This window comes from Bison bison, unplaced genomic scaffold (assembly GCF_000754665.1).
Source record: "Bison bison bison isolate TAMUID 2011002044 unplaced genomic scaffold, Bison_UMD1.0 scf7180017864162, whole genome shotgun sequence".
In the NCBI taxonomy this organism is placed as follows: Eukaryota; Metazoa; Chordata; class Mammalia; order Artiodactyla; family Bovidae; genus Bison; species Bison bison.
In genome coordinates this window covers 1,448,398-1,473,069 of record NW_011494734.1, presented here as the reverse complement: position 1 = coordinate 1,473,069, position 24,672 = coordinate 1,448,398, and the positions used below count along the sequence as shown (strand labels likewise).

The 24,672-nt window shown below is 45.9% G+C and overlaps 1 protein-coding gene and 1 long non-coding RNA gene across 3 annotated transcripts in view; one reads left to right on the top strand and one right to left on the bottom strand.

The window, feature by feature from the left end:
- LOC104989696 overlaps window positions 1-17,212 on the top strand; it is a 45,725-nt gene extending 28,513 nt beyond the window's left edge. For both annotated transcript variants that reach the window (XR_825402.1, XR_825401.1), the window contains exons 3-4: window positions 14,783-14,980; window positions 17,126-17,212. This is a non-coding gene — a long non-coding RNA (uncharacterized LOC104989696). The remainder of the gene's footprint in view (window positions 1-14,782; window positions 14,981-17,125) is intronic.
- CDHR3 (cadherin-related family member 3) overlaps window positions 9,674-24,672 on the bottom strand; it is a 68,595-nt gene continuing 53,596 nt past the window's right edge. Inside the window, exons 12-19 of the mRNA XM_010841454.1 lie at window positions 23,197-23,423; window positions 21,051-21,222; window positions 19,260-19,510; window positions 17,104-17,285; window positions 15,001-15,014; window positions 13,492-13,523; window positions 11,799-11,847; window positions 9,674-10,057 (exon numbers count right to left, since the gene is read on the bottom strand). Coding sequence (XP_010839756.1) covers window positions 9,753-10,057; window positions 11,799-11,847; window positions 13,492-13,523; window positions 15,001-15,014; window positions 17,104-17,285; window positions 19,260-19,510; window positions 21,051-21,222; window positions 23,197-23,423 — 1,232 coding nt within the window. The 3' untranslated portion in view covers window positions 9,674-9,752. The remainder of the gene's footprint in view (window positions 10,058-11,798; window positions 11,848-13,491; window positions 13,524-15,000; window positions 15,015-17,103; window positions 17,286-19,259; window positions 19,511-21,050; window positions 21,223-23,196; window positions 23,424-24,672) is intronic.

Below are 24,672 nucleotides of genomic sequence, written 5' to 3'. Positions count from 1 at the left end.
CAGTTGCTCCATGGGAAGGGCCCCATCCCGCAAGAATGGTCCAAGCCCTGGTGAATTTCAAGACATCCAAACAAGCTCCAGCATCAACTAGCTTGTACATTCTGACCTCACCTTCCCCTTCTGATTCTACACTCAGCCTTGCCCCTTCTTCTAAAGCAACCCCAAGATTAAGGCAGTGTTGGGATGGGAGCAACAGGAGGCTAAGCGGAATTCCAGACCCTCGTCCAGCATGAAGGCGCTTAGAAGCCACACCTCCTTTCAGACCCCACCTGCCTCTGCCACTTTCTAGCTCTGAAACCTCTGGGAGGTAACTCACCCTTTCTAATCCTAAATTCTTCATAGGTAAGTGAGAGAGTACCTCCAGATGCATTATATTAAAAAACATTATAAATACAAAGGACTCCATGAGATGTTCCACATTATAAGCATTCTATAAATGCAAAGTGATTTAAATTATTATTATACGGACACTTAGACACATCAGCATACACTCAAACAAACATTCTCTGGAACTTGTGGCAGGATCATGTGTTAAGGAAAAGAAAAGGGAAAGGGAAGTCGCTCAGTCGTGTCCGACTTTTTGTGACCCCTTAGACTGTAGCCTACCAGTCTCCTCTGTCCATGGGATTTTCCAAGCAATAGTACTGGAGTGGTTTGCCATTTCCTACTCCAGCGATCTTCCCAACCCAGGGCTTGAACCCAGGTCTCCTGCATTGTAGACAGACACTTTACCGTCTGAGCCACCAGGGTCATGTGTTAAGGGAACAAAATCCAGGGGTATTTATTCAGAGATTCTAACCCTCTCTGTACTTAAGTCAACAGTGATTAAGTTGTTCTGAGTCCAGCTGGGAGATGTCTTCATCGATAAGCATAGTTTGCTTGGCAAAATGCCCTGATCACTGTCCTGTGGTCTTCAAGGAAAAGGCCACTCATGGGTGGAGTTGGCCACTCCCTCCTTCAGGTTTGGTAGGGCTGTCCTGGTTTCCAGCAACCACACTGCTGTTGTGGATTTCTGTGGGTGGCCACAGGACAGAATCCTGACTGTGGGAGCCCTGTGGCTGCTCTCTGCAGGGCCTGCAGCCTCATACTCTGAAAAGCTTGGAGGAGGTTTTAAAGAGAGGACCCAGTGTATTGGAGATGGTTTCTGGACCACTCAGAGGAAGCCAAGTGGCAAAAAGAGCCCCTGCTGACCAACATACATAACTGCTGCCCCTTCGCCTTGGGGAGGAGGAGGCTGTTTCTGAGTGAACCAGATCTTGATTTAACGTCTTTGGAAAGCATTGAATACTCATAACCAAGATGAGACTGCTTTTGTTGAGCAGCTGACTGGTAGGGAATGTGTGTAGAACAGAGCAAAGAATAGACCATGCCTTTCGCACAGCCCAAAGCTGCATGCGCTGGGCTTGCAGGGCTGCAGGAGGCCAGTGGCTATTTCAGATCCCAGCTCAAGCCAGATGGGAGAGGACGCTCTCAGAGCATGTCTGCTGGTCCAGAAGCTGGTAGTGATGCTGCCTGTGTAAGGGTTGATTTCTGCAGCTTGGGCTTTCAGGGAAGAAGAAGCCTTGGGCTTTCAGGGAAGAGATACTTGGTCAGAGGATCCGTCTGAGGGTTCAGTTATCTGACACCTTTCCACATCAGAACACAAATCAAAGGACATAACTGAGCCCTTCAGCATAGGCTCCGTGGAGGCACACCCAGGTTGGTGTCCTGGCTCTGTGACCTCTGGGCAAGGTCCCTTATCTCTCCACCCCTCAGCTTTCTCATTAAAATGCAGTTAACCAGGCTATCCTCAGAGTGCTATGAGGATTTGGAGTTCATGTAACTAGTGTACCGGAGAAGGCGATGGCACCCGACTCCAGTACTCTTGCCTGGCAAATCCCATGGACAGAGGAGCCTGGTGGGCTGCAGTCCATGGAGTCGCTAGGAGTCGGACACAACTGAGCGACTTCATTTTCACTTTTCACTTTCATGCTTTGGAGAAGGAAATAGCAATCCACTCCAGTGTTCTTGCCTGGAGAGTCCCAGGGACAGGGGAGCCTGGTGGGCTGCCGTCTGTGGGGTCACACAGAGTCGGACACGAGTGAAGCGACTTAGCAGCAGCAGCAGCAGCAGCATTGTACCCAGCCCATGTTAGACACACAGTTGCAATCCAGAGGTTTGTCCAGACCTGTCTGCAGACGGCTCAGGTGCAGAGGAAGCTCAGTGAGGTCAACCAGCACTCCAGACCATGGGCTACCTCCTCATGCCAGACCTTGACAGTGTCTGGGAAGGGCCAACACTATCACATCCTGGGCCGACAGATGAGAGAAAACATTTTAAAACATTTGTCTATTTCAAAAGTTTGTGACAGCCTAGTGGATTGCTGGTGAGAATGTAAAATAGTGCAAGTACTTTGAAAAAGAATGTCATGGATTTTCAAAAAGATCAATATAGAAATATCATATGACCTAGCATTTCCACTCCTAGGTATGTAACCGAGAGAAATTAGAGTGTGTCCATACAAGAACTTGTGCACTAACATCCAGTGCACATTATTCATAATAGCCACAAGGTGGGAATAACCCAAATATCCATCAGTTGATAAGTAGATAAGTAAAATGTGGTATACTCATGCAACAGAACATTATTCAGCCATAAAAAGGAATAAAGCCCTGATATCTGCTACAACATAGATAATTCTTGAAAACACGCGAAGTGAAATAAGCCAGATAATACAAAAGGACATATATGATATGTTTTCTATTCATATGAAATAGCCATAGAGACAGACAGTAGGTTAGGGCTTGAAGAGTTAGATAGTGGTGATGGTTTCACAACTCTGTGAATATACTTGAAAACCACTGAATTTATTGGTATGTGAATTAAATCACAAAACCAATAAAAGTGTTACCAAATAAAAAAGACAGCTTAGCATATCATTTGGAGGGTGTTCTGACTGTGGAAGAACAGATGAGATGGGCAGGACAGGAAATGGAGGAGCTCTTGTGAGCCTCATCTATAAATTAGATTAACCAGCTTCCCTCCCTCGGCCACAGATTGTGTTTGGACCCTGCAGGAATCACAAGGCTTCTGAGTGCACTGGGGCCCCACATGGGCAGCAGGATGCTCTCGTCTAAGCACTGGGCCTGTCTCACTTAGCAGGCACCACACGGGAAAACTGCAAAGCTCACAAGCATGCTTAACACTTGCAAGGATCATGTTCTCCCAACCCCAAATCAGGACTGATAATTATGGTTCAAGCTCACAGGAATGGTAGGAGATACCATTTTAAGTAGTGACTGTCTCCAAAAATCCCATCTTGAGGCTCCAGTTTTCTAGGACACACTCACCTCCCTATTTCCTTCTAAACTAATTTGCTAAGAATTTAGACTCTCTTGGAAGTCACAGGACACAGGTTTTTTGTTTTTGTTTTTGTTTTTTTGTACAACTCAGATCTCCTGGTAAAAGGCTTTTAATCACAACTGTATTTTTTCAGTTTGTGAGCTAATCTAATGCATGGCTTGGATGAATAAGGTACCTGTGACCTTTTCCACAGCAGGGCACTGAGTTCCGATCGAGAAAACGCCATCCAAGTCTGTTTGCTCTGCTTCTATGAAGCCTGTTTGGAATCTTGACAGGACTCAGTTCAATGCATAGAAATACTGAGGGCTTCTCTCTCACAGTGTGCTTGTGTGTGTGTGTGCGCACACACACACACACACACACACACACCACCACCACCACAACCACCACCACCATCACCACTCCAGACAGCAATAACAGTAGATTTCACAGCCTGGTCAGGGGGCAGTTGCATTCAGGAAGCATTGTTTGGTGTTACGTGAAATAACTGTATTTGGAAGCTTCCACTGAGGGAGTGGCTAGATCCTGCAGGGGCACCTTTATTTAAGATGGGAATTGGCCCAGGAGAACTCAGGGCTTCTTTTGTAGCTGAAGCACTCCTTCCAAAAGGTTCTTCAAGGCTTCCATGTGCCCAACACCCTGAACCAAGCCACTGCCATCTCATACCTGGATTAATCCAAAAGCCACCTCATTGCCCCCTCTACTTCCACTCCTGCTCCCTGCCTCCCTCAAGTGAATTCTCAAATCAGCACTCTGAGAGATGATTTAAAACAGAAAATATGTTGCACCCCTAACCCTGCCATGTCTCCTCATCACATTCAGAGCAAAAGCCGAAGTCTTTACCATGGTTTACAAAGCCCTACATGATGAGCCTCTCATCCCTCACTGCCTCATCATACCCTCCACAGACCACACACACCCAACCCTACCTCCAGATACGTGCCCACTTTCCCACAGACACCTGTGCAAAGGCGTTTTCTCCGGTTCTTGTGTTCATCACTGTTCCTCCAGCTAATCCTCAACTTGGTTTTCCCTTTGCACTCTCTGCCTGGGGTGTCTTACCAGTTACCTGCATGACTCTGCCGGCTTCCACTACTTGCCTCTCACCTAACTGTGGGCCTTCCTTGACCACACTATTTAAAGCAGCCATGCCCACCCTTCATAACCCTGACCTTGTTCATAGTTCTCAATAGCTCTTACCACCATTAAAATATCATATATTTATACATAAAGGATATATCTACCTATGACATGTGCATACATATGAAATATGCATACATGTGATATATATGTACATGTGTATAACCTGTTTATCTATCATTTCTATGGAAATAAACAAAGGCTAACTATATGAGAAAAGCAAAGCATATTTATTTGTACCTTACTGTAGTAAGCAAGTCAGCCACCATCACTCTTGGCAGACTCAAAAGCGGGCAGAGGAATGGGAAAGCTTTGTAGTGGAACAAAGAGAAGGCTTGGGGTGCTCTGATTGGAGGCTGTCAGCCTGGGGAAGCTGTCGGTGGGCTCACTGGAGGGAGTACATCCTATGGTGTACATTTAGTTTTCTCTGGCTGGTCCTAAGTTAGAAGTGGAGATAAAAATTAGGGAAGATGACTGTTATTAATCAAGTCCTGGCCATTTGGGGCTGATATCCCAGGGACGGGGGAGCCTGGTGGGCTGCTGTCTATGGGGTCGCACAGAGTCGGACACGACTGAAGTGACTTAGCAGCAGCTACAGAACTTATTGTTTAGCTTCCTGGATTGTTACTAGAAACAGCCATTCAGCTTCCTGCAAGCCTGACTTATGGCAGGCTGGCTTCCCGGGCTGTTTACTGTAGATAAGGGGGTTGGTTTCCTAGGCAGGTTGCTGCAGGTTGTGTGGGCCCAAGTTCTATGTTTATATATGGTTGGGCCATCGTCCATTTTCATATTCAGTCTCTCATCCCTCACTAGAATGTTAACACTAGGAACATTGTTTTATTTACTGCTGTGTTCCCAGAGCCTAAAACAGTGCCTGGGACCTAATCGGCACTCAGTAACTATTTGTTGATCACCATCACGTTTGTGTAAATCTAGTTAGAGAAGATGTACTCTGCTACATGACTCAGGTTGGAAACCAGCCGTCACCTTGCTTAATTCTATCCGGTTCTACAAATGTTTGTTGAATAGTTGCCACGCCTCCGGAAGGCTCTATATTGGCTGCGGTTATTCACCCCAGGTGACACAGGACAAGCACTGGCTGAAAATTGATTGACAACCAAGATTCTGAATGCTTCAGCCTTCGCTCAACATTCTCTTCTCTCCCACTGCAGACTCACAGCTAGCTCTGAGAGTCCTTCAGTGTCCAGGTCATCCCTCACACTTTCAGAGACTGCTGTGGCCCCATCTGCTTTCTCCCATGCCCACTACCCACGAAACTCATTTATTTCACATTCAGTGCCAGCAGTCAGAGAAGGCAATGGCACCCCACTCCAGTACTCCCATGGATGGAGGAGCCTGGAAGGCTGCAGTTCATGGGGTCGCTGAGGGTCAGACATGACTGAGCGACTTCACTTTTACTTTTCACTTTCATGCACTGGGGAAGGAAACAGCAACCCACTCCAGTGTTCTTGCCTGGAGAATCCCAGGGATGGGGGAGCCTGGTGGGCTGCCATCTGTAGGGTCGCACAGAGTCGGACACGACTGAAGCAACTTAGCAGCAGCAGCCAGCAGTGGCTGCTGTCTTTTCAAAGAACTGGTTATCGTCTCAGTTGTATTATTCCTTTGAGCAGGCGCCACATCTCACCTCCCATACACATAGTGGGGTCTCGGTGATCTGAGTCTACCCCCCATTCCCCACCCCATCCTGTGACTGACCTTTTCCCTGGCCTCAGAATACATCCATCCTCCACATAAGGAAGTCACACCTGACTCAGAGCTGCCATGCAGAGGTTATAAGCAGTATGCTGTTCAGATAACCCAAGACTGGGGCCCCTCCTTGGGCATCTCAAGTATTTTCTAATAAAGGCTCCCTATTAAATTTGGTTTTTTGGCCAAGCTGAGCAACATGCGGGATCTTAATTTCCTGACCAAGGATTGAACCTGTGTCCCCTGCATTGGGAATGCGAAGTCTTAACCACTAGACCACCAGACAAGTCCCCACATTAATTTTTTTTTTAATATTTAAGCGATTCTGAAATATATCCTCTTCCAAAAAGGAAATTCCAGACTTGGGTTAATTTATCTTTCAAATAGAACACTCAAGGAACCAAGAAACAGACCAGGATGGGAGTGCAAATAGAATCTTTGAGGATGGGTCACAACAGGCTGCCTGTGGCCACAGCAGGCCGAGTGTAAGCTCCTCGAGGGCAGGGCCCTGGGGCTGCTGTGTGACAACGAGTCAGCACCAGGCACATAGTGTTTGCTCCGTAAACATTTACTGAATGGATGGCAGGTGTAAACACACACGGTAAATTTGAAATCAGAAATGCCAAGTTTCAATAGCCATCATTTTCTAGATTCACTATTTGGTTGCTTTAATTTTCTCAGCCATTACAAAACACATTACACAAAAAGGCAAATGATAGATCTACAGACGTGAAGGGAAGTGAAGTCGTTCAGTTGTGTCTGACTCTTTGCAACCCCATCGACTGCAGCCTACCAGGCTTCTCCATCCATGGGATTTTCCAGGCTGGAGTGGGTTGCCATTTCCTTCTCCCTACAGACGTGAGAGAGGGCTATAAGGAGCGTAAGCCTCATTGCCCAGGTTTTCTTCACATGTGCTCTGAACAAAACGGGACAGCAATGCAGACCCCGCTTCCTACTGAACACGAGGGAAAGCTCCAACTTCAGAATTCACCATGGGCTTCCACATCCCTCAGTGGATCCCTCTGTGACCTGACCTCTGAACATGTTTGCTTTAATTTTTAATGACTCAGAATCAGGCAAGTCAACATTAGATACAATAAATTTATATGTGATTAAGTCCTTGGGAAAGAAATGTGAGAGAACTTTTACATGGTTCCCAATGGAGAAGGAAATGGCAACCCACTCCAGCGTTCTTGCCTGGAGGATCCCAGGGATGGAGGAGCCTGATGGGCTGCCGTCTATGGGGTCGCACAGAGTCAGACACGACTGACGCGACTTAGCAGCAGCAATGGTCCCTGGCTTGATTTTACTCAGGTAATTTATTTTTCAAACCTGGTTTAAATAATCTAGTCCTAGACCTGAGACTTCTGATTGCCCCTAATTGAACAGTCCAGTATGCAAAAGAAAAAGGCAGTTTCTTTTGGCAGAAGTTTCCTGGTACTACTCCTGACCCATATCTTGGGCTCCTCAGTGTTCACATCTTGGGGCTTGGAAGACAAGTCTTCCTGCCCATCACCAGGGAGAGAAATGACTCTTCAAGCAGACCCTGGGCTTCAAGAGGTCCCTCCCTGTGCCTAACTTAAATCTCTCTTTCTGTCCAAGAAGCACGATCCCCTCCTGCCCTGTCATCTCAGGAGAAGGGAGAACAGCTGTTTGCCACCCTCCTTTTAATCATCCTTAATGGGCTCGTAAACAGTTATCAGGCACCCCCTTCAGCCTTTTCGGAGCTTCATTTTACTTACATTGAGGCTGAGAGCTTCTGAGGAAGGCCTTTTACTCGGGGCCCCACAGAGTTGCCGAGTCTTAAATGGGTAATCAGCCACTTCACCCACTTTAACCTCCACAAATGAGCAGCTCTGCCTTCTTTGCAAAATTTAAACCTATTCAAGGGAGTTCCCTGGCAACCAACCCTTATTAATAAATCACACTTGCTCTAGGCCAGGACGGGGCATTTTCTAAATGTTTCTTTTTCTTGAGAAGTCACACCAACGACAGCAGGCACACAATAAACAGTGCAGCTGCTCCCTCCCAAGTTCTGCATTTGCAAGATGGATCCTGGCTGCCTCGTACAGGCCATCCTGGGCCTGGGAGAGTTCTCATCTGTTACCCCAACCGGGAAAGTGGGTACTGCTCCAGTGGACTCTCATCCAGTCCTTTCCTGTGGTCACAGCAGCTAAGGAGCAGGACATGGAGCGAAGGTGAGGATTACTTGGCCTCTACCAGGCACACACTGAAAATTTCCATTTTCTGTTCCATCACAGGGAGGCTTTATGTTTGGATCATTGCTTGTGCCCACGGTGAATGTCTCAACTGTATGAATGGCTAGGGCTTCCCGTTGTGTCTCTACTCAGTCCTGTGGTCTCCCTCAAGAGGAGGTAGAGAAATAGCTGGGCAGGTAGGTTGCAGGGTTGATGTTGTTTTAGCTTTGCAAAAAAGAGTGGCTTTATTTCAAGAGGAATTTTCACCAGGGTGACTAAAATGAAAAGGACTGACGACACCAAGTGTTGACCAAGGAGGAAAGCAATCAGAGCCCTCCATCATTGCCGGTGGAATTGTAAACTGGGGCCACCAACTTGAGACTCCTCAGATTCCAGCAATGGCTCTGGCCATCCCACTCCTAGGAATAGGCTCAGAAGAAACAAGTGTTTGTGCTACCAAAAGATGTGGAAAAGGAAGTTCACTGTGCTGTAATCTATAATAGTAAAAAAAAAAAAAACAAAAAAAAACTGGGAGCAGCCACCTAAATGTGGGATGGATAAATGACATGTGGTAGATTCCCTCAATAGGATAAGATATACAGTGAAGAGATGGATGGTTACACACAGACATGATGCTTAGTAAAAGGAGCCAGACACAAAAGAGTGTGTTCTGTGTAATCCCATTTATAGGAAATTCCAAAAAGGCAAAAGTAATTTATGACAATAAAGACCCAAATAGTGGTTGCCTCTGGCAGGAGTCTACATGGTATCAAGCTGAGTGCCTTAGATCTGTGCGTCTTATTGCTTTATCAGTTTTACCTTAATGAGAAGGAATTAAAGGTATCTAGTGTGTTTTCTTCTTTCCAGATGAACAACTTATTATTTATTCATCCTTTTTTCCCCACTGCTCTGCCTCTTTAGAAAAAGATTAGAGGTGATTTACAATGGTGTTGAACTGTATTTATCAGTGAAGAAATCTGGGAGACACCAAAATTAAGGCAGGGAAAAAAAATGTGGAACCAGATGGGAGGGTAGCCCTCAGAATTTAGGCAGCAGGTCTCCTGCACTTCCCGAGGGTGAATGGAATGGAATGCGGCTTCCTAGAGTCAATATGAAGAAGAAACACAAGTCCACATTCAAGTTAACAGTCCAGCTGATCAGAGGCACAGATGATTGAGCAAAACCACTCCTGGGCCATCTCAGAAAAAGGCAACTCTGGGATCAAACCCATTTCTGTTTAAAGTTTGTCAAACACTCCTTCTGGGACCCTGGATCCCCTACATTTTCTGCCTCCCACTCTGCCCTTGAAGAATGTAAGGTGAAGTGGCATCCAGACAGTCAAGTTCGCTCGCTGCATTGCCTAGTTCACTTCTCTGGGTGCCATTTGGGGGATGCCCCTCTCGTGAAGGCTGAGTTTCTGTTCTTTGGGGTGCTCGGCATGCTGTCCTGGCTCCTGGGCCCCAGGCCTGCATCCTCAGCCTGGACTTTGATACTCAGACCATCTCTTTCCTTGTCAGTGCTCCTTGGTGTCCTGGTCCCTTCCTGAGGGACAGGTCTTCTTGGAGCAGCTCCCTGGGGGCTGGACTCTTTCCATTTTGGCATTTGGGTTAAGGAGTCTTTCCACTTTCTGGCTCCAGTTTTTGAGTTGAATTCATATATTGCCCCAGTAACTAGGGGGAAAAAGAAATACACAACCAATATATAAACAAAGGAATCCAAGTGCTTCTCTGCTTCCCCCCCTCCACTCAGCTCTCATCTCACCCCCAGCTAGAAAGAAGGAAAGCAGGCTTGTGAAAAACACAGACAAGCTTCAACAGCCTGCCCTTTCCAAGAGCTGAGCTACGTGGCTCTGACCACTCGGGTTGCAGATCTCAATGCTTCCCTAGAAAGAAAGGTTTAAGAGAGTCTCTTCCCCAGTGGCTCAGATGGTAAAGAATCTGCCTGCAGTACAGGAGACCTGGGTTCCATTCCTGGGTCGGGAAAATCCCCTAGAGAAGGACATGGCAAGCCCCTCCAGTATTCTTGCCTGGAGAATCCCATGGACAGAGGAGCCTGGTGGGCTACAGTCCATGGGGTTGCAAAGAGTCAGGCACGACTGAGCAATTACCACATTCACACTTTCACAAGGTCACCTCAGTGGCAGGACTAGAGGCCACAGAAGTCTGGAACTCGATGGGAGCTTCCGATAAATTAGGTCTATTTTCTCATGGAGTTACCCATTACGTTCTGATTTGTTTGTTTAAAAAGACCCCCTGAATCCCTGCTATAAGCAGGAACCCACCAAATAAGAAAAGAAACTTTGATTTTTATTTACGTTATGTTAGCAGAGATTTACAGACACAGACCCACAAATCTGGCCTCTTTTGAGATGATGCAAGGGAGCCATTTTTATCATGTCGGTGCCAGCAGACGCTAATTGGTGTTTGTTCACATTAGTCTAGTTGGCTCATTTCTTCCTTTTTCCTTCTCTCAAAAACACAGATGCAGGAGAACAGCCTCGGCCCTTCCTGGCTTTTGCCCCAGAAGATCTAGTTTCCAGCGTGCCCCTGCTCCTGCAGCACGAGTGGCCTCTTAGGCAGAGGATCCCACCAGCACTTATGCTAATGTGGGCACATTATGGTAACAAGTACCTAATAATAGAGGGAAATTTAATTCCAGCAGCAGCAGCAGCCTCCCCTGGAGAGGAGCCATCCTCCTTCCGAGGAGGACCGAGCTGAGCCGTTCACATGTGAGGGTGGCAGGAAGCCAACACACTTGCCTCCCGAATTTGGTTTCCTTCCCTTTATTCACGTCTATAATTGAGCCTTTGTAAGTGAAGGGATGTGTGTAAAGGAGCTAAATTTGGAGCTGATTTCATGGGGGTGATGAGAGCTCTGGAGGCCAGCTTTACCTTATGTTCATCTTGCCGACCAAGAAGAAATTCTTGGCCCTGATCAAGGGGAAAAAGAAGCCAAGCTTGCCATTTCTCCATATCTCTCATTACCAACAGGATGGTGTTAGAAGCATTCAGAAAGGATAGGAGGAGTGGGGAAGAGGGTGGGGGGAGATGGAGTCCCAGTAAGCAGAAAAAAAAAAGTGGGTTATTGAATTCACAAATTCCCTGAGTTGGTTTGTGATTCAGGAAAGGGAGGCTAGACAGAGGCATGGTCCTTGACAGGGAGCCTCTAGGTAGAAATCTTCTGAGGCCTCCCTCACATGTGAGATCATATGCTTGAGAATCAGCCAGCCAGCTCTGCTTTGAGCTGATCTCATGTTATAGGGAAGCCTGGAAGGGTCAGCATTGTGTAGGCACCACAACCAAGTGGATTGACAGACTTGAGTGAAGAGCAGGACATCGGACAGGGTCCTCCATGATTCTATCAGCCTGGAATATGAAGAGCCCACTGATAGGCAGCACTGCCATGTAATTACCTGGGTCTGTGGCTTCTCCATCAAAGACTGTGTTCATCTGGATTGTTTCCTAAGGAAAAGAGACAGTTTCAAGCACAGCTCTACACTCTTCCTCCCAGGCGAGACTGCTCTTCCTTATAGCCCAGATTCCTCACCCAGGGCCTACCTGACATTTATTTATTCCATAGGTGCTGTGCTAGGTGCAGGGGACACAGCGGTGAAGAGGCAGGGGGGTTACTGCTTGCAGTCAAGCAGGAGCCTTTGACAAAGAGGCATTGCAATATACAGTGAGGAAGACTATGATGAGAGAATATAGGATACTATGGGGTCGTTGGGCAGGGGGTGGGAAGAAGCCATTTAATGCAGACTTGGGGGTAGGAAAGCATCCTGAGTAAATTCTATCTAAGCTGCACAGAAGGAAGAGCAGAAATGCCATGCAACACTGGCCAAGGTCGACATCATCCAAGATCTGCCAGGCAGATGTTATACTCAGGACAGGCACAGAGCTGAGGCCAGTGCAACGCTGCATCTGCGGCTGGCCTGCCTCACCTAAGCCTAGGGCTCCAGGCCTTTTTCTTCCCCAGATCTGTACTCTGTGCTGCCCCCCAGGATCTGACCTCTGCCCATAGAAACACCCCCACCCCTCACATAGTGCCCTTCCATGATGCCACTCTTCAGCAGGCTCACGAGGATGGTGTTTGGAGTTTAGTGGGCCTTCCACTCCTGTTTTCATCACATAAGCCATTACCTACTCACTTGCCCACAACTCCCTGCTGTGAAAAGAGAAGGAATGGCTTTCATCCATTTGATCTGCTCAGAAGCTTCACTTTTTACAGTCTTGGGAATTGATTTATTTAATTGATGAATTTCATTGTACATAGTTCTCAGTCTCTGTGTGGCATCACAATAAGATCCAGGGGACAGGGGATCACCTCTTCCTTCTGTTTGTACACAGACTGGTACTTATAAGCAGCACTTCCTCCTCGTCCCACGTATCATTTCCCAAACTCATGGGTCTTGGGTCATAACAGAATCCTATTATCAGGGGCTGGGGAAACCTGGAGTGGTCACCTTCAAAATCTGTCACTTCCCATGGGGTGCATCAGATCAGTGAAATAAAAACAAAGAGGTCAGGTGAAGAGGCAAATCCCCAGCTATCCTGTAATGCTTTGCCTTTACATGAAGTCGTCACAGTTTTCACAATATTTCCCCACCTGTTATCTCATTCCACCAATGAGGAATCTAAAGCTTAAAGAGGCTGAGGGATCCCCAAGGTCAAGGTCACATGGCCAAGCAGAGAGAGCCATTCCCAACCCCATACACTACTCTTTTTCTGTCACTTTTCCCACAAGGTTGTGGAAAAGCAAAGCAAAACTAAATCCTACTGAAGGCTGAAGCACCAGTTCTGGTCTTTAAGTTCCTCCCCACCTCCCCCAGCTCACTCTCCTGGAGAAGTGGTGTGGATAATAAACACCACTATTCAATATTTATGAAATCCAGTTCTTCTGCAAATATATCAGCAGACAAGTTCAGTGGAGGGAACAAATTCTATCAGGAGCTCGTCACACAGCAATCAGTTCCAGTGGCCACGTATAGGCATCTCCCTGAATGATAAACACTCCCACGGGGCTGTGGCAGGGCTGCCTGGGAGGAGGATGCGAGCCTACCACCCCACCCTCCCCCCACCAGGTATCCAGGGGTCAGCTGTCCTTACCACCATGACCTCTCTCTTTGTGTTCTTCATTTCTGCAGGGAAGAGGACAGAAGTTAAGCTTCTTGGACACTAAATTGACCTTAAAATTCTACCTCCACCATGAGACTTCATCTTCTCTGAGTTTAGTATTGCAGGCACAGCAAAGAATTTTCTGTCTCTAGACATGTTTGTCGACAGCCTTCCATCTTCTCAGAAACACACACACATCATACACAATTAAAACAATTTAAAAATTCTTTTTCCATGTTATTGTTATTACTAGAAATTAGCTTTTAAATGGCTTTGTACGTGCATGCTAAGTCGCTTTAGTTGTGTCTGACTCTTTGCGACCCTATGGACTGTAGCCAGCCAGGCTCCTTTGTCCATGAGACTTTCCAGGCAGGAATACTGGAGTGGGTTGCCATGCCTTTCTCCTGGGGATCTTCCCAATCGAGGGATCAAACCCAGGTCTACTGCATTGCAGGCAGATTCTTTACCGTCTGAGCCACCAGGGCAGCCTAGTGCCACTGGGAAGCTCAAAATGGCTTTATAGGTAAATAAGAAATGTGAAGTTGCTACATTGGTTGTGTGAGGATTCTTTGCATCCTTATGCCCCTTTAAAAAAGTAACTAGGATGAGAGCTTATGGAAACTCTCGTTTATTACAACGATCTCATTTGATATGATCACTAACTACTGCAGTCGAATTTCTAACCCTGTTAGACACCCCTTGTGCATGTCAGATGCATGCACCAATGGCTGGCGTGGTCAGAACAACCGCTTATCAAAAACACTCTTTCCAGGTCTTTGCCCATCCCTCCCCATAGCTTGGATTCTCCCTGAGGCCACAGCTTTGGTGGCAGTGGTGACCTCTCCTCAGATGGACCTTGCTCTATTCACCAATGCCCTGAAATCACTCAGGTCTCCCAGTGCATCTGACTGTACCCAGCCCTCATTTCTAACTAGCCTGACCTAAATAACATGAGAAAATGACCAAATCCATTACACTCTGAGAATAAAGTATCATTTATCCATAAAAAAAAAGAGACATTGGTCTAATACGGAGCACTAGCTGTCCCCTCCGTGTGTGGCAGTGCATAGATTCTGTGTTTAACCCACAGAGAATTCTTCATTCCTGACCTGCTTGGTGGGGAAGAGACCTTTAGATGCTGATGTTGAACTGACGGGAGGAGACTCAGTAAGGAACAGGCAGGACCAAGTGAGAGATCCGAGTGGGCCAAAGGCCCCTTGCAGCCCGTCCTGCCCTCCCCTCCCTCCAGCTGCGTGTGACCTCTGTTTCATTTCATCCACAGATGATGCGGCAGAAAACCACCAAGACAGGACTGTGCCCTGATTTTCCACTAAGTTGGAGTGCTTTTATATATTAGATTGGCTGAAAAGTTCATTTGGTTTTTTCCACAAGATGTTAGAGAAAGAACCTGATTGAACTTTTTGGCCAACCCAAGAGTACAACAGAGCCAGCAAAAAAACAACAAGAGCAGCAAACAAAGGTAACTGACATCATACGTACCTACTTTCTTCACCCTGTGAGGGGAGAAAGGGTGGACAAGAATTAACCCGAGAGCATTCTGCCCTGGTTCACACTTGACAACATGGAAGCCTTTGGGCAACTATGTCCCCCAGGATTCAGAGTCTGATTAAGAGAAGGACCAGGGCTGGGGACTAAAGTGAAGACTGGACTCCCAGCCCTGCTTCATCACTATTGGGTTGGGACTAAGGAGGTTCTGAGAACTTGATGAGCTTGAAAACTACTACTTTCTAGAACTTCAGGGACTCTATTTCCTCTGACACACTGAGGGAGGGCCATGACCACCCCCATCAGACGGCCGGGCCATTCTTCCTGGCTGGGCTTCTTCCCCAGCAGCCATCTGACCAGAAGGGGTGGCTCACCCTGGGAAGGTTCAGCGACTAGGAGTTAAATTTTGGCTTTCTGTAACATGAAGAGCTGGACGCTTGATGTTAATACCCTTCCGTAACAATCTTGAATTCTGTAGTTCTGTGACCTTAATTTTATTCTTTGTTACTGGACAAATGTTGGTTGCCTTATGATACAACAAATTGCCAGAGAGGCCAGGTCTGAATCTGAATCACCAGCTAGTTTTTCCTTTTTTTAAGTCAACCTTGTTGAAAACAATATTTCAAATGTAAATGAAAGCAACCAGGTTCAAGGTGCACATTTAACCATAAATTGCATGTGAGTTGCAATGTCTACGGGATTACCTCCTTTAAGAACTTCTGCCCAAATCCCATTGCAGAGCACCACCATTCTTACAAGCTTAAGCATCACTCTTTTGGAGCCAGTTTTTTTTTTTTCTCAAATCAATTTGTGAGTACAGTCCAAATAAAAATGCCTTTTTTAATTTCAGCAGATGCTCAGGGATTTCTTACCTTGAAGTCAAGGTTGCCAATAGCAACGAATGTCCCCAATAAATATGGCAAAATGCAATGCACATCTTTATGCTAATACCTTATACTTTTATCCAGTCTTTCATCCATAGACTTAAAATTATTTGACAGTACTAGTTAATCTTCAAAATACCTTTAAAAGATGCATGTATCTTATCACCCCTTCTTTTTGCCAGTGAGAAATTCCAAAATTGGAGGTTCCAATACCACAAGATACTTGAGTGTAGAGCTAAACTTGGAATCTGAAGTCCTGTACTCACTGGGACTCAGCCATGAAAAATCATGCAACAAGATTTTAAAAACGTGTGTATTATGCATTTACTCGACATCAGGAACAGTGCTAAGTGCTTCCTTTGCATTTGCTCATTTAATTGTTTGGTTTTCAAATAAAGAAATTGAGATTCACAGAGGTTGTCATTGCTTAAAACCATGTACCCAGAAAATGGTAGAGCCAAGATTTGAACCCTAGCCTTATCTGACTCCAAAGCACAGGCTGAGAAACCCTCGTGTTCTCATTGTAAGAGCTACTGAGACTCAAGAAACTGACTCTGGAGAATCTTATAACAATTCAATGCTTTCTGCACTTCACTCTAGTACCTCCCTTTAGCTGGTAATAGACACTCTGTAGAGCATCACTGAAAGAGGCATATTAGTGAGCAGGTGAGGATCCAAGGGAGAAGAAGCTGACCTGCGTTTACAGCCCTCGAGAGGGAGGGATCAGGGCCATGTGCAAAAGAAAAATGATTATTTAGTCACACCAAAGCCCAGTTGAGTCACTGGAGCCAAAAGCTTAATTCCCTTATTAGTTTCTCATGCTTCTAATTCCATCCCATTCTTTAAATATTCCACAAATAACAGCACAGCATATTCCACTGCTACTCATGACTGGCCTTGTTTTTGAAGCTTTTATCCAGGGCAAGGTTACCAAGAAGTTGAAACCCCAGTTTCACTGAGAACACATCAAGGACAGGCAGGTGCCAGGGAAAAGCAAAGGAAGGGTTTTCAGGTCTGGTTTGGTGAAGGAGGTCCACCAGGACAAGGAGAGCTGGATGCCTTCCCTATATCTCTGTTTGCTTCCTTCATTCCAGACACCCTCTCTACCCTGTGGAGAAATCTGAACTGTCTACCTTTTCTTCTCCAGACATCACCAGAAGCAGTGTCCTCTGAAAGGAAATGATGGGAGGAACCCAGCCCACTGGCAACTTACAGAGTTTTCTTGTGCTTTTCAGTCTTGCAGGGACAGTGTCTGTGGATGGCTTTGGCCAGCAGGACGATCATGGACACCAGGAGACCCAGAAGCAACATGGAGCCCAAAGTGATGACAAAAGGCACATACCAGGCAGATGGAGAATACACGTTCTTCCTCAGGATCTGGTAGGTGATCCTTGGCTTGAATGATAGAAGCAGGAGAGTGAGTGGGGGCTGGTGGTGTCTTTGACTTCAGCACCCTCTCATGTTGGGTGGCTGAGTGTTCATTCTGCTCTTTGTTCTTGCTCTAAATATCTGATATCTGTGTGCTCATCATTCTAGCTGCTTTAACCCATCACCTTATTTATAGTCTTGCCATACATCATCCAAGGAAATGGCAACCCACTTCAGTATTCTTGCCTGGAAAATCCTATGTACAGAGGAGCCTGGAGGGCTACAGTCCATGGGGTCGCTGGAGTCAAACATGACTTAGCAACTAAACCACCATACATCATCCATTAGACCAAAGCCCAGAAAATGTAGGGAACTGGGAAGCAACTCTAGGCTTAATTTCATTCACTCTCTTCCCCTTTCCCAAAGATAAAAATTCCATTGGCATTTTTTTCCCTCCCAAATAATGGCATAATCTAGGGACTAATATAGCCATTGTCTTTCACTGGAAAGGCATGAGCCATGAAAGTTGTTTTTTTGTTTTTTTTTAAATACTTTGTAGGCTTCTCAGTGTTCACTCACTACCAGCTGCATTGCCAGCTGAGCAGGCTGTTATCACAGTGAGACCTCAAGTTCAGTGTTTGCTTCCCAGAGAGGGAGACAGATAACAAACAAGTTATAGAGATTTCCAGATGGGGGATGTCACAACTGGGTTGTGTAATAAGTCCCAGAAAGATGGCGGCTCCTTATTCAGAGGCACCAACTGGCTCCTGCCATCACTGAAAGCCCTTGAGGACACCTAATGCCTCCATTCATTGGAAGGAGAGGAGAGGAACGTTGAGCAGCTCTTGGTAAGACTTGGAGAAGCAGAATTTGAACACCTATCATAGGTTGCTTTCTGAGGTTCTGATTCCTTCTGTGTACTCCAATTGTGGGGCTGCTTGCCAGGGGCACAACTTTTACTAGGAGCAGGAGGAAAGGGGACAAAAGAGTCTGTATGAATAGAAGCCAGTTGATCAAGGAGTCAGGGGTGATAATCCTCTTGTCAGATTCTAAGACTCTCCCCTCCTTTATTACACTGATTCTATTGTGGCACCTGCTTATTTTCTTCCTACTGTTTAGGACAATTTGTAATTAGTTTATTAATTTGCATCCCTGCTTGTAATCTGTCTCCCCCTCTAAATCAGAGGTGCTCAAACTTTGGTGCAATCTAAAGGCTTATTGAAAACACAGATTTCTGGACTCCATCTGCAGAGTTTCTCATCCAGTATACCTGGGGATGTGAAATTCCAGGTTTCAGCATTCTTCCCTGGAGGTCATAGTGATGATCATGGTCAGGAGAGGTATAACTTTAATGTTCTGGGGTGGGCTGAAGAATCTGGTCTTCTAATACATTTTCAGGTGATGGTGATATTGCTAGTCTGGGGACTACACTCAGAACCACTGACCTCTACTCGTAATATAAGCTCCACGAAAGCAGAGATCATTTTTTACTTATTTACCTAAGTGCTTGCTTGATAATATAGGTATTATCGTATCTACAGATTGAATGAATGGAATTTTTTTGGGGTCGGGGTGGGGAGTAGAGTACAGTTTGGCAAATAATGACTCTTCAAAAGAAGTAGAGAAGGGCATCTGGCAGCTTAGCCGCTCTCGTGGACAATGATTCGCAATGGCTCTTAGGAGCAAGCAGAGGGGCTTGTGAAGGCAGCATGTCCATGAATATTGGCTCCTTTGTCACAGGACTCTGGATGGTCAATACCTGATCTTTCACAAGTCTGCATAAATTAGGAAAAGTTAATGGTGCTCTAAGCCCAAGGTCTCACTCGGATCTTTTTCTACCACCCAGTGACTAATCCTATCCAATCCATGGTTGGTGGTCCTGTCAGTATCCTAACACTTCATGTCTTTTCAGTCCATCCCATATTTCTCCTAGGTCAGAGGGCCCCACCAGTATCAATCACAGGGGATGTATCTGAGAAGTCCAGCTCCCAGAGCCCTTACCTTGGGAGTTGTGGTGATAATCGTGGTTGGGTGAGGAATGACACTAATACTCAGTGTCACGGTCCCGGTTTCAACAAGAGCCCCAGCTCTCTTCCTGCCGGACAGCAAGTTGTCATCGGTTATGTAGACAAGCAGTTTGTAGTTCCAGATCTTATCTAGCCCACTAGCATAGTCAAAGCGAGTCGCCAGGATCAGGCTTGTAACATTGGACCCAGCGTTGGGAGAGAAAGTGAAATGACTGTTGATGTTGCCTAAATGAGATTTGATGCAAGGATTTGGGGAAAAGGAAGAAAAGAGCATGAGAAATAAAGGTTTAAAAAAAAGAAACCCATCCAGTCTTTTTCCTTAAACATCCACACTGCAGATGTAGGTTGTTTCTGATGTACTAGGGTGGGGTCAATAACAGAATATGATCCTTAACTGCTCCAGAGATTTCACGAGTGAAATCTGGTTGTGTTGCTCACAACCAGCATGGCTGCAGTGAAAACAAGAGCAGAAAAGGGCACCGGCACATGTATCTCAGGAGAATGGCCGCCGTGCTGCTGAGTGTCAGGCAGAAACCTAACAGTCCTGGTGCGGTCAGTGACACTGTCAGCATTCGTTTAGTAACCATGTGTAACTCATGCTCAGACCAATCAGTGGGCAGCAAGAAGGAAGGGGGCACAGTCCCTAGCCATAGGCCAAATTCACTCCACGCTTTTCATGGAACGTGGCTGGTCACACCAGTGACAGATGACCCTGGAGTCCCCAAAAGGAAGGTACCGCCTGCTCAGGCAGGGACTGCAGTCCCCATATCTGCTTCCCTCCACCCTCCCTTGGTGGGGGCCGCAGGCTCACAGTTTCAGGAGCCCAGAGCAGAGAGGCTGCCCCTCCCAAGCAGCCCTTGCTCATTCCTCCGGTGGCTCCAGACTCGTTACCGACTGAAAACCAGTAAATGGAGCAAGGGATGATGCAATTGTTACTCCCTTAGCAGCGAAGTGCCCCATTGTAAAGACCTGGAGGGTTCTCAGTATGGATTATTTCTATCTCTGGCAGTTGCAGTTGCTGTCTCCAGGCAGGCTCTGCCCCTGGTGACACAGCCTGCTCGAGAGGCTTCCTGCTGCTTGAGTTCCTGCTCTGCCAGGGCTCAGCGGGTGGCCGAGCTGGATTTTTACTCTCTCACGTGAAATTGCTCTGCTTGTTTGGGTTTAAATCTCTGGCCCCAGCACTTCATTAGATGAGCTATTTTGGTCTCATTTCCATTGAGGGGTGCTCTTTTTTCTCTCTCCCACAATGGTATATTTTTAAAGAGAGAAAATGAATGGAGCAGAAGAGAATTCCTGAGGACACGTTTCAAAATGCATTTAATCTATTTCATCTATTATTATCCAGAGAGAGGTTTGGGATCCCCTGCCCCCACTACAAGCTTGCAGCAAAAGAGCTGGGGGAGGAGTTGAACTAAAATATTTTTTTAACTACACTAATCTGATTCATGAATCACGCAACAGGCTGGGAATAGGAGGGTGTGGAGTCACCATCAAAGGGATTCACCTTTCCTTGGGCCTTTGGGCAGCTAAGTATGGGAGTCTGGGAAGAATTAGGTGAGAAGGGGGAACCAAGGAGGAAAGAGGGGTTCCAGAACCATTAGACCCCTCATCCCTGCTTTCCTCATTCAAGACAGCCTACCCTTCACACGGTGCCAGATCAGTATGTGAACTCTGACTCCCACCCCTTCTACCTAAACAGCTGCTGCAGCCTCCAACACCAGGAGCCCTCAGCAAGGATCCAGGAACACTGACATCAATATCATACCTGCGCCAATGGAGTAACGAAAAGACCTAGGGCTGGAATCAAGGTCAGTACATGTGAGCTTGAAGTTGTGAATATTTGTGCCAACTTTCAGATCCACTGGGATGGCCAGGAAATATGAGTTTGGGGTACAAATTGGTTTTTCATCATTTTCTTCAATGATGTTCACAGTAACCTAGAGCAGCAAGAAAGTGGCCTTGTGAAGTAGTTATCATTTAGTCCTTACTGTGTGCCAGGCACTGGGCTGTGTGCTTTTTGTGAATTAGTGAGGTTTAACCTCACCCAAGATAGATAATATGATTATTCCCACTTTATAGATGGGGCAACTGAGGCTTAGGGAGATTAGGTAATTGACCTAAGGCTATTCATTCAGTTGGTGAGTGGTGGAACTGGGATTTGAACTCAGGTCTACCTTACTCCAAGTCCTGTGTTATTAACTTTATCATGTATGTGTATGTGTACATGCATGTGTGATAATATACATAATAATGTATTTCCACAGCCCTCACACACATGCATCTAGACACATGCACTCATCCCCAGATGATGCTGAGTTGTTTTTTCAGTAACAATGATGGATCTGTGGTGACCCTCCTATGCTTCCTTGCTTGCTGCCTCTCTGAGTTGGAAGTTCTATCTTTAACTTTGGAAGATAAAGCAATGGCTCTCAACACTGGTTCCACTTGTCTGGCCCACTCCAAACCAAATGAATTAGACTCTCTGGAAGTTGGTGCCCAGGCACCAACTGTTTTTTACGTTCCCCAGCTGATTCTAACACGCAATCAGGGTTGAGAACCACTGGGATAGAAGGAGGCGACCTGGCTTAGCCAGGCTCTCATCTGTAACCCAGGCTATCAGCACCACACTGAGCTGGTGGTGCTGGCAGGCCACAAGCAGGGGCCAGCCTGTTCTCTTTCATCACCATCTTTTATGCCTGGTGAATTGGAATATGGACTGGGATGCCTGCCAGCACAGAACATTGAATGTCAGCCCTGAAAGGGACTTATGTGATCATCACCCTTTTTAAAAGCTTATGAATTTTTGAGTCGTATTCATTCTACCTTTGAAATTTGGGGATTTCAGTTATTCCTGAGCCTGGCAATAAATTGAAATGTTCTCTCTAGTTAGCTCCCAAAGTGGACTCCATTCATTCCTCTCAAAAACCCAACCTAACAAACACAACAATTACCTTCAACTAAGCACATCTTTTCCTTAGCTAGCAACGCTGAGCCTCACACATCGTTAAAAACATTGTCCCACTAATTCAAAGCAAGTCATCAGAGGAACTAGACTATTCAGGCATTGGGTTATGAGGTGATTCTCCAGGTGAGAGAGAGAAATCAAGGTACAAAGATAAGCATTGCTCAGACCCCCTTGGAAAATTGGGATCAAAGTTGAGAAATGAACTCTGCCTCCTGACTCTGAACCAGTCATTCTCTCTATCACATAGGGATGCCTGCTGCTAGCTGAGTTCATTTTGCCTTATGCTTTTTCACTTTATTAACAAAAAAGACCAAGAAATATTTCCCTCTTTGTGGCCCTCATATTATCCTCAAATAGTCCTAAACACTGTTAGCACAGATCACTTAAACCCAGGCTCCTCAAAGTATGGCTGTGGACTAGCTGCATAGGTACTGCTTGGAAGCATGTCAGAAATATAGGTTCTCAGGCCCTACTCAGACCTCCTGACTCAGAAATGCGTGTAACCAGATTCTCAACATCAGGGATGGCAAAGCAATATAGCCCCATGTCTAGCCAGATAGTTTTTTTTAAGGCCTAGCTCACCTGCTGTGATGGGGATAGGGTAGGAATAGGGGAAAACTTCGAATACTTGGGGGTGATGCACAGCACCAGCCCACCACAAAAGCAAGGGGAGATTTAAGAGCAACAGAAGGAAGCTTGTCCCCCAGGGCAGCCTTCCATCTCAGTGCTTCTCGCAGTACACACAAACGTGGGCTTAAAGATGTCAGTTCTTTATTTCCTGGCACTCCTGTGTGTGTCTGATTGTGCTGAGTGGGATACCATTAGCCATTTCCTGCAGGAGGTGCCCTTTTAAGATTCTTTCTTGCTACAGCCACACCTGGAGGGTGCCAGGGAGACCCAAAGTCGACCACTTGGGCACGTGTGAATGCACCACAACCCCACTCACAGTGACTGAGCTGCTGTCCTCGCTGTTGGTGGCCTGGATTCTGAGAATATAGACAGGGATTGTTTCATAGTCTGCTTTAGTCACCAGCTGGAGTTCTCCCGTTTGGGGATTAATCCAAAATATATTTGGGTACTGCTGGCTGGCCCCTCCAGCAGAGATGGAGTATGTGATGCGGCTCTGGGGGAAGTCTTTATCTGTCGCTTGCACTCGTCCAACCTGGGTTCTAGCTGGAAGAATAAAGTACCTGTGGTTACTCCTGAGAATAATATCTGAGATTAGTCCTGCTTCGGGGGTGAGAGGAGGAACCAGGAGCAGACATTCTCAGTGCCATGGGCCAACAGACTTTTGGAGGCCTCTTTGCTGTTCAAACTCTGTGTGTTTTACATCTTCAATTCTATTACATTCAAATTACGTTAATGACACCCACTAGGAAACTGGCCATGTGATCCAAGCAATACTGTGAAGTGTAAAAGACAATTCATGCCTTTATATAGACTCCAAGTATGCCAATTATTATATGATCATAACACTGGAAAGAACATCCTCCCATATACATCTTTTTGCAGCAGTGTTGTCTTTTTTATTTTTCAGATTTTTCTCTAATGAGCCTGGGGTGCTCTTATAAGCAAAATAAAAACTAATTTTTAAGGGTTTCGCCACAGGATGATTAGGATATTTTTGATTTTTAAATCCTGTTGCATTTGGCTTATTTTACAAGGCTTGTTGGTGGGGCTGCTTGAATCCTGTCTTGCTTGTTTTGTAGAAGTTCTTCCTCATAAATTACACTCCTCAAGGGCAGAATTTGCTTTTATTCAAATACATAGGCTGGCACTATGTGCTTGACTCAAAACAGGTGATTAACAATTGTATCAGGATCTATAAATTCATAAAAAGCCCATTCCTGTTGCATTTGTTATTCACTGGGTAAGGCATAAGGAACTAAAAGCATTTTCTTGAGACCTGCTGTTTGTGTTTTGTTTAAAATGTAATGTCAGGAAATGGAGCTCATCATAAAGAGAGAGAATGAAATGAAGAAGAGATGATTTTAGAGGCAGAGTTTTGGGTTTGTTTGGTTTTTAGTACAGAAGTAGCCACAGTCAAAGGCTGTAATAAACTCTGATTATTGTAGAGTTAACAGTGTTCTCTTCAAACTGGGAGAGACAGGGAGAAACTCAGCCTGATTGGAAGGAGCCTGCAGAAATCGAGGAGTCCTAAAGGGTGGGAAAAAGAGGCCTCCAGGGAATCCTGTGATGGAGAGAGAAAGCATCTTTATATTGTTTGTAAATGAGAGAAATCTAGAAATGGGAAGCCTTCTATTTTTAAATCTCAATTCTGAGTGAGCTGGATAAAAATCACAATGGAGACCAAGGGAAAACTTGGGCTGCAAAAAGAGAGGATTAGCAGAATCAGGCACCCAGACAAAGAGGCAATCAGGGGGTTCAGAGAAATGCAGTTTAGTCAACAGTTTTTAAAATC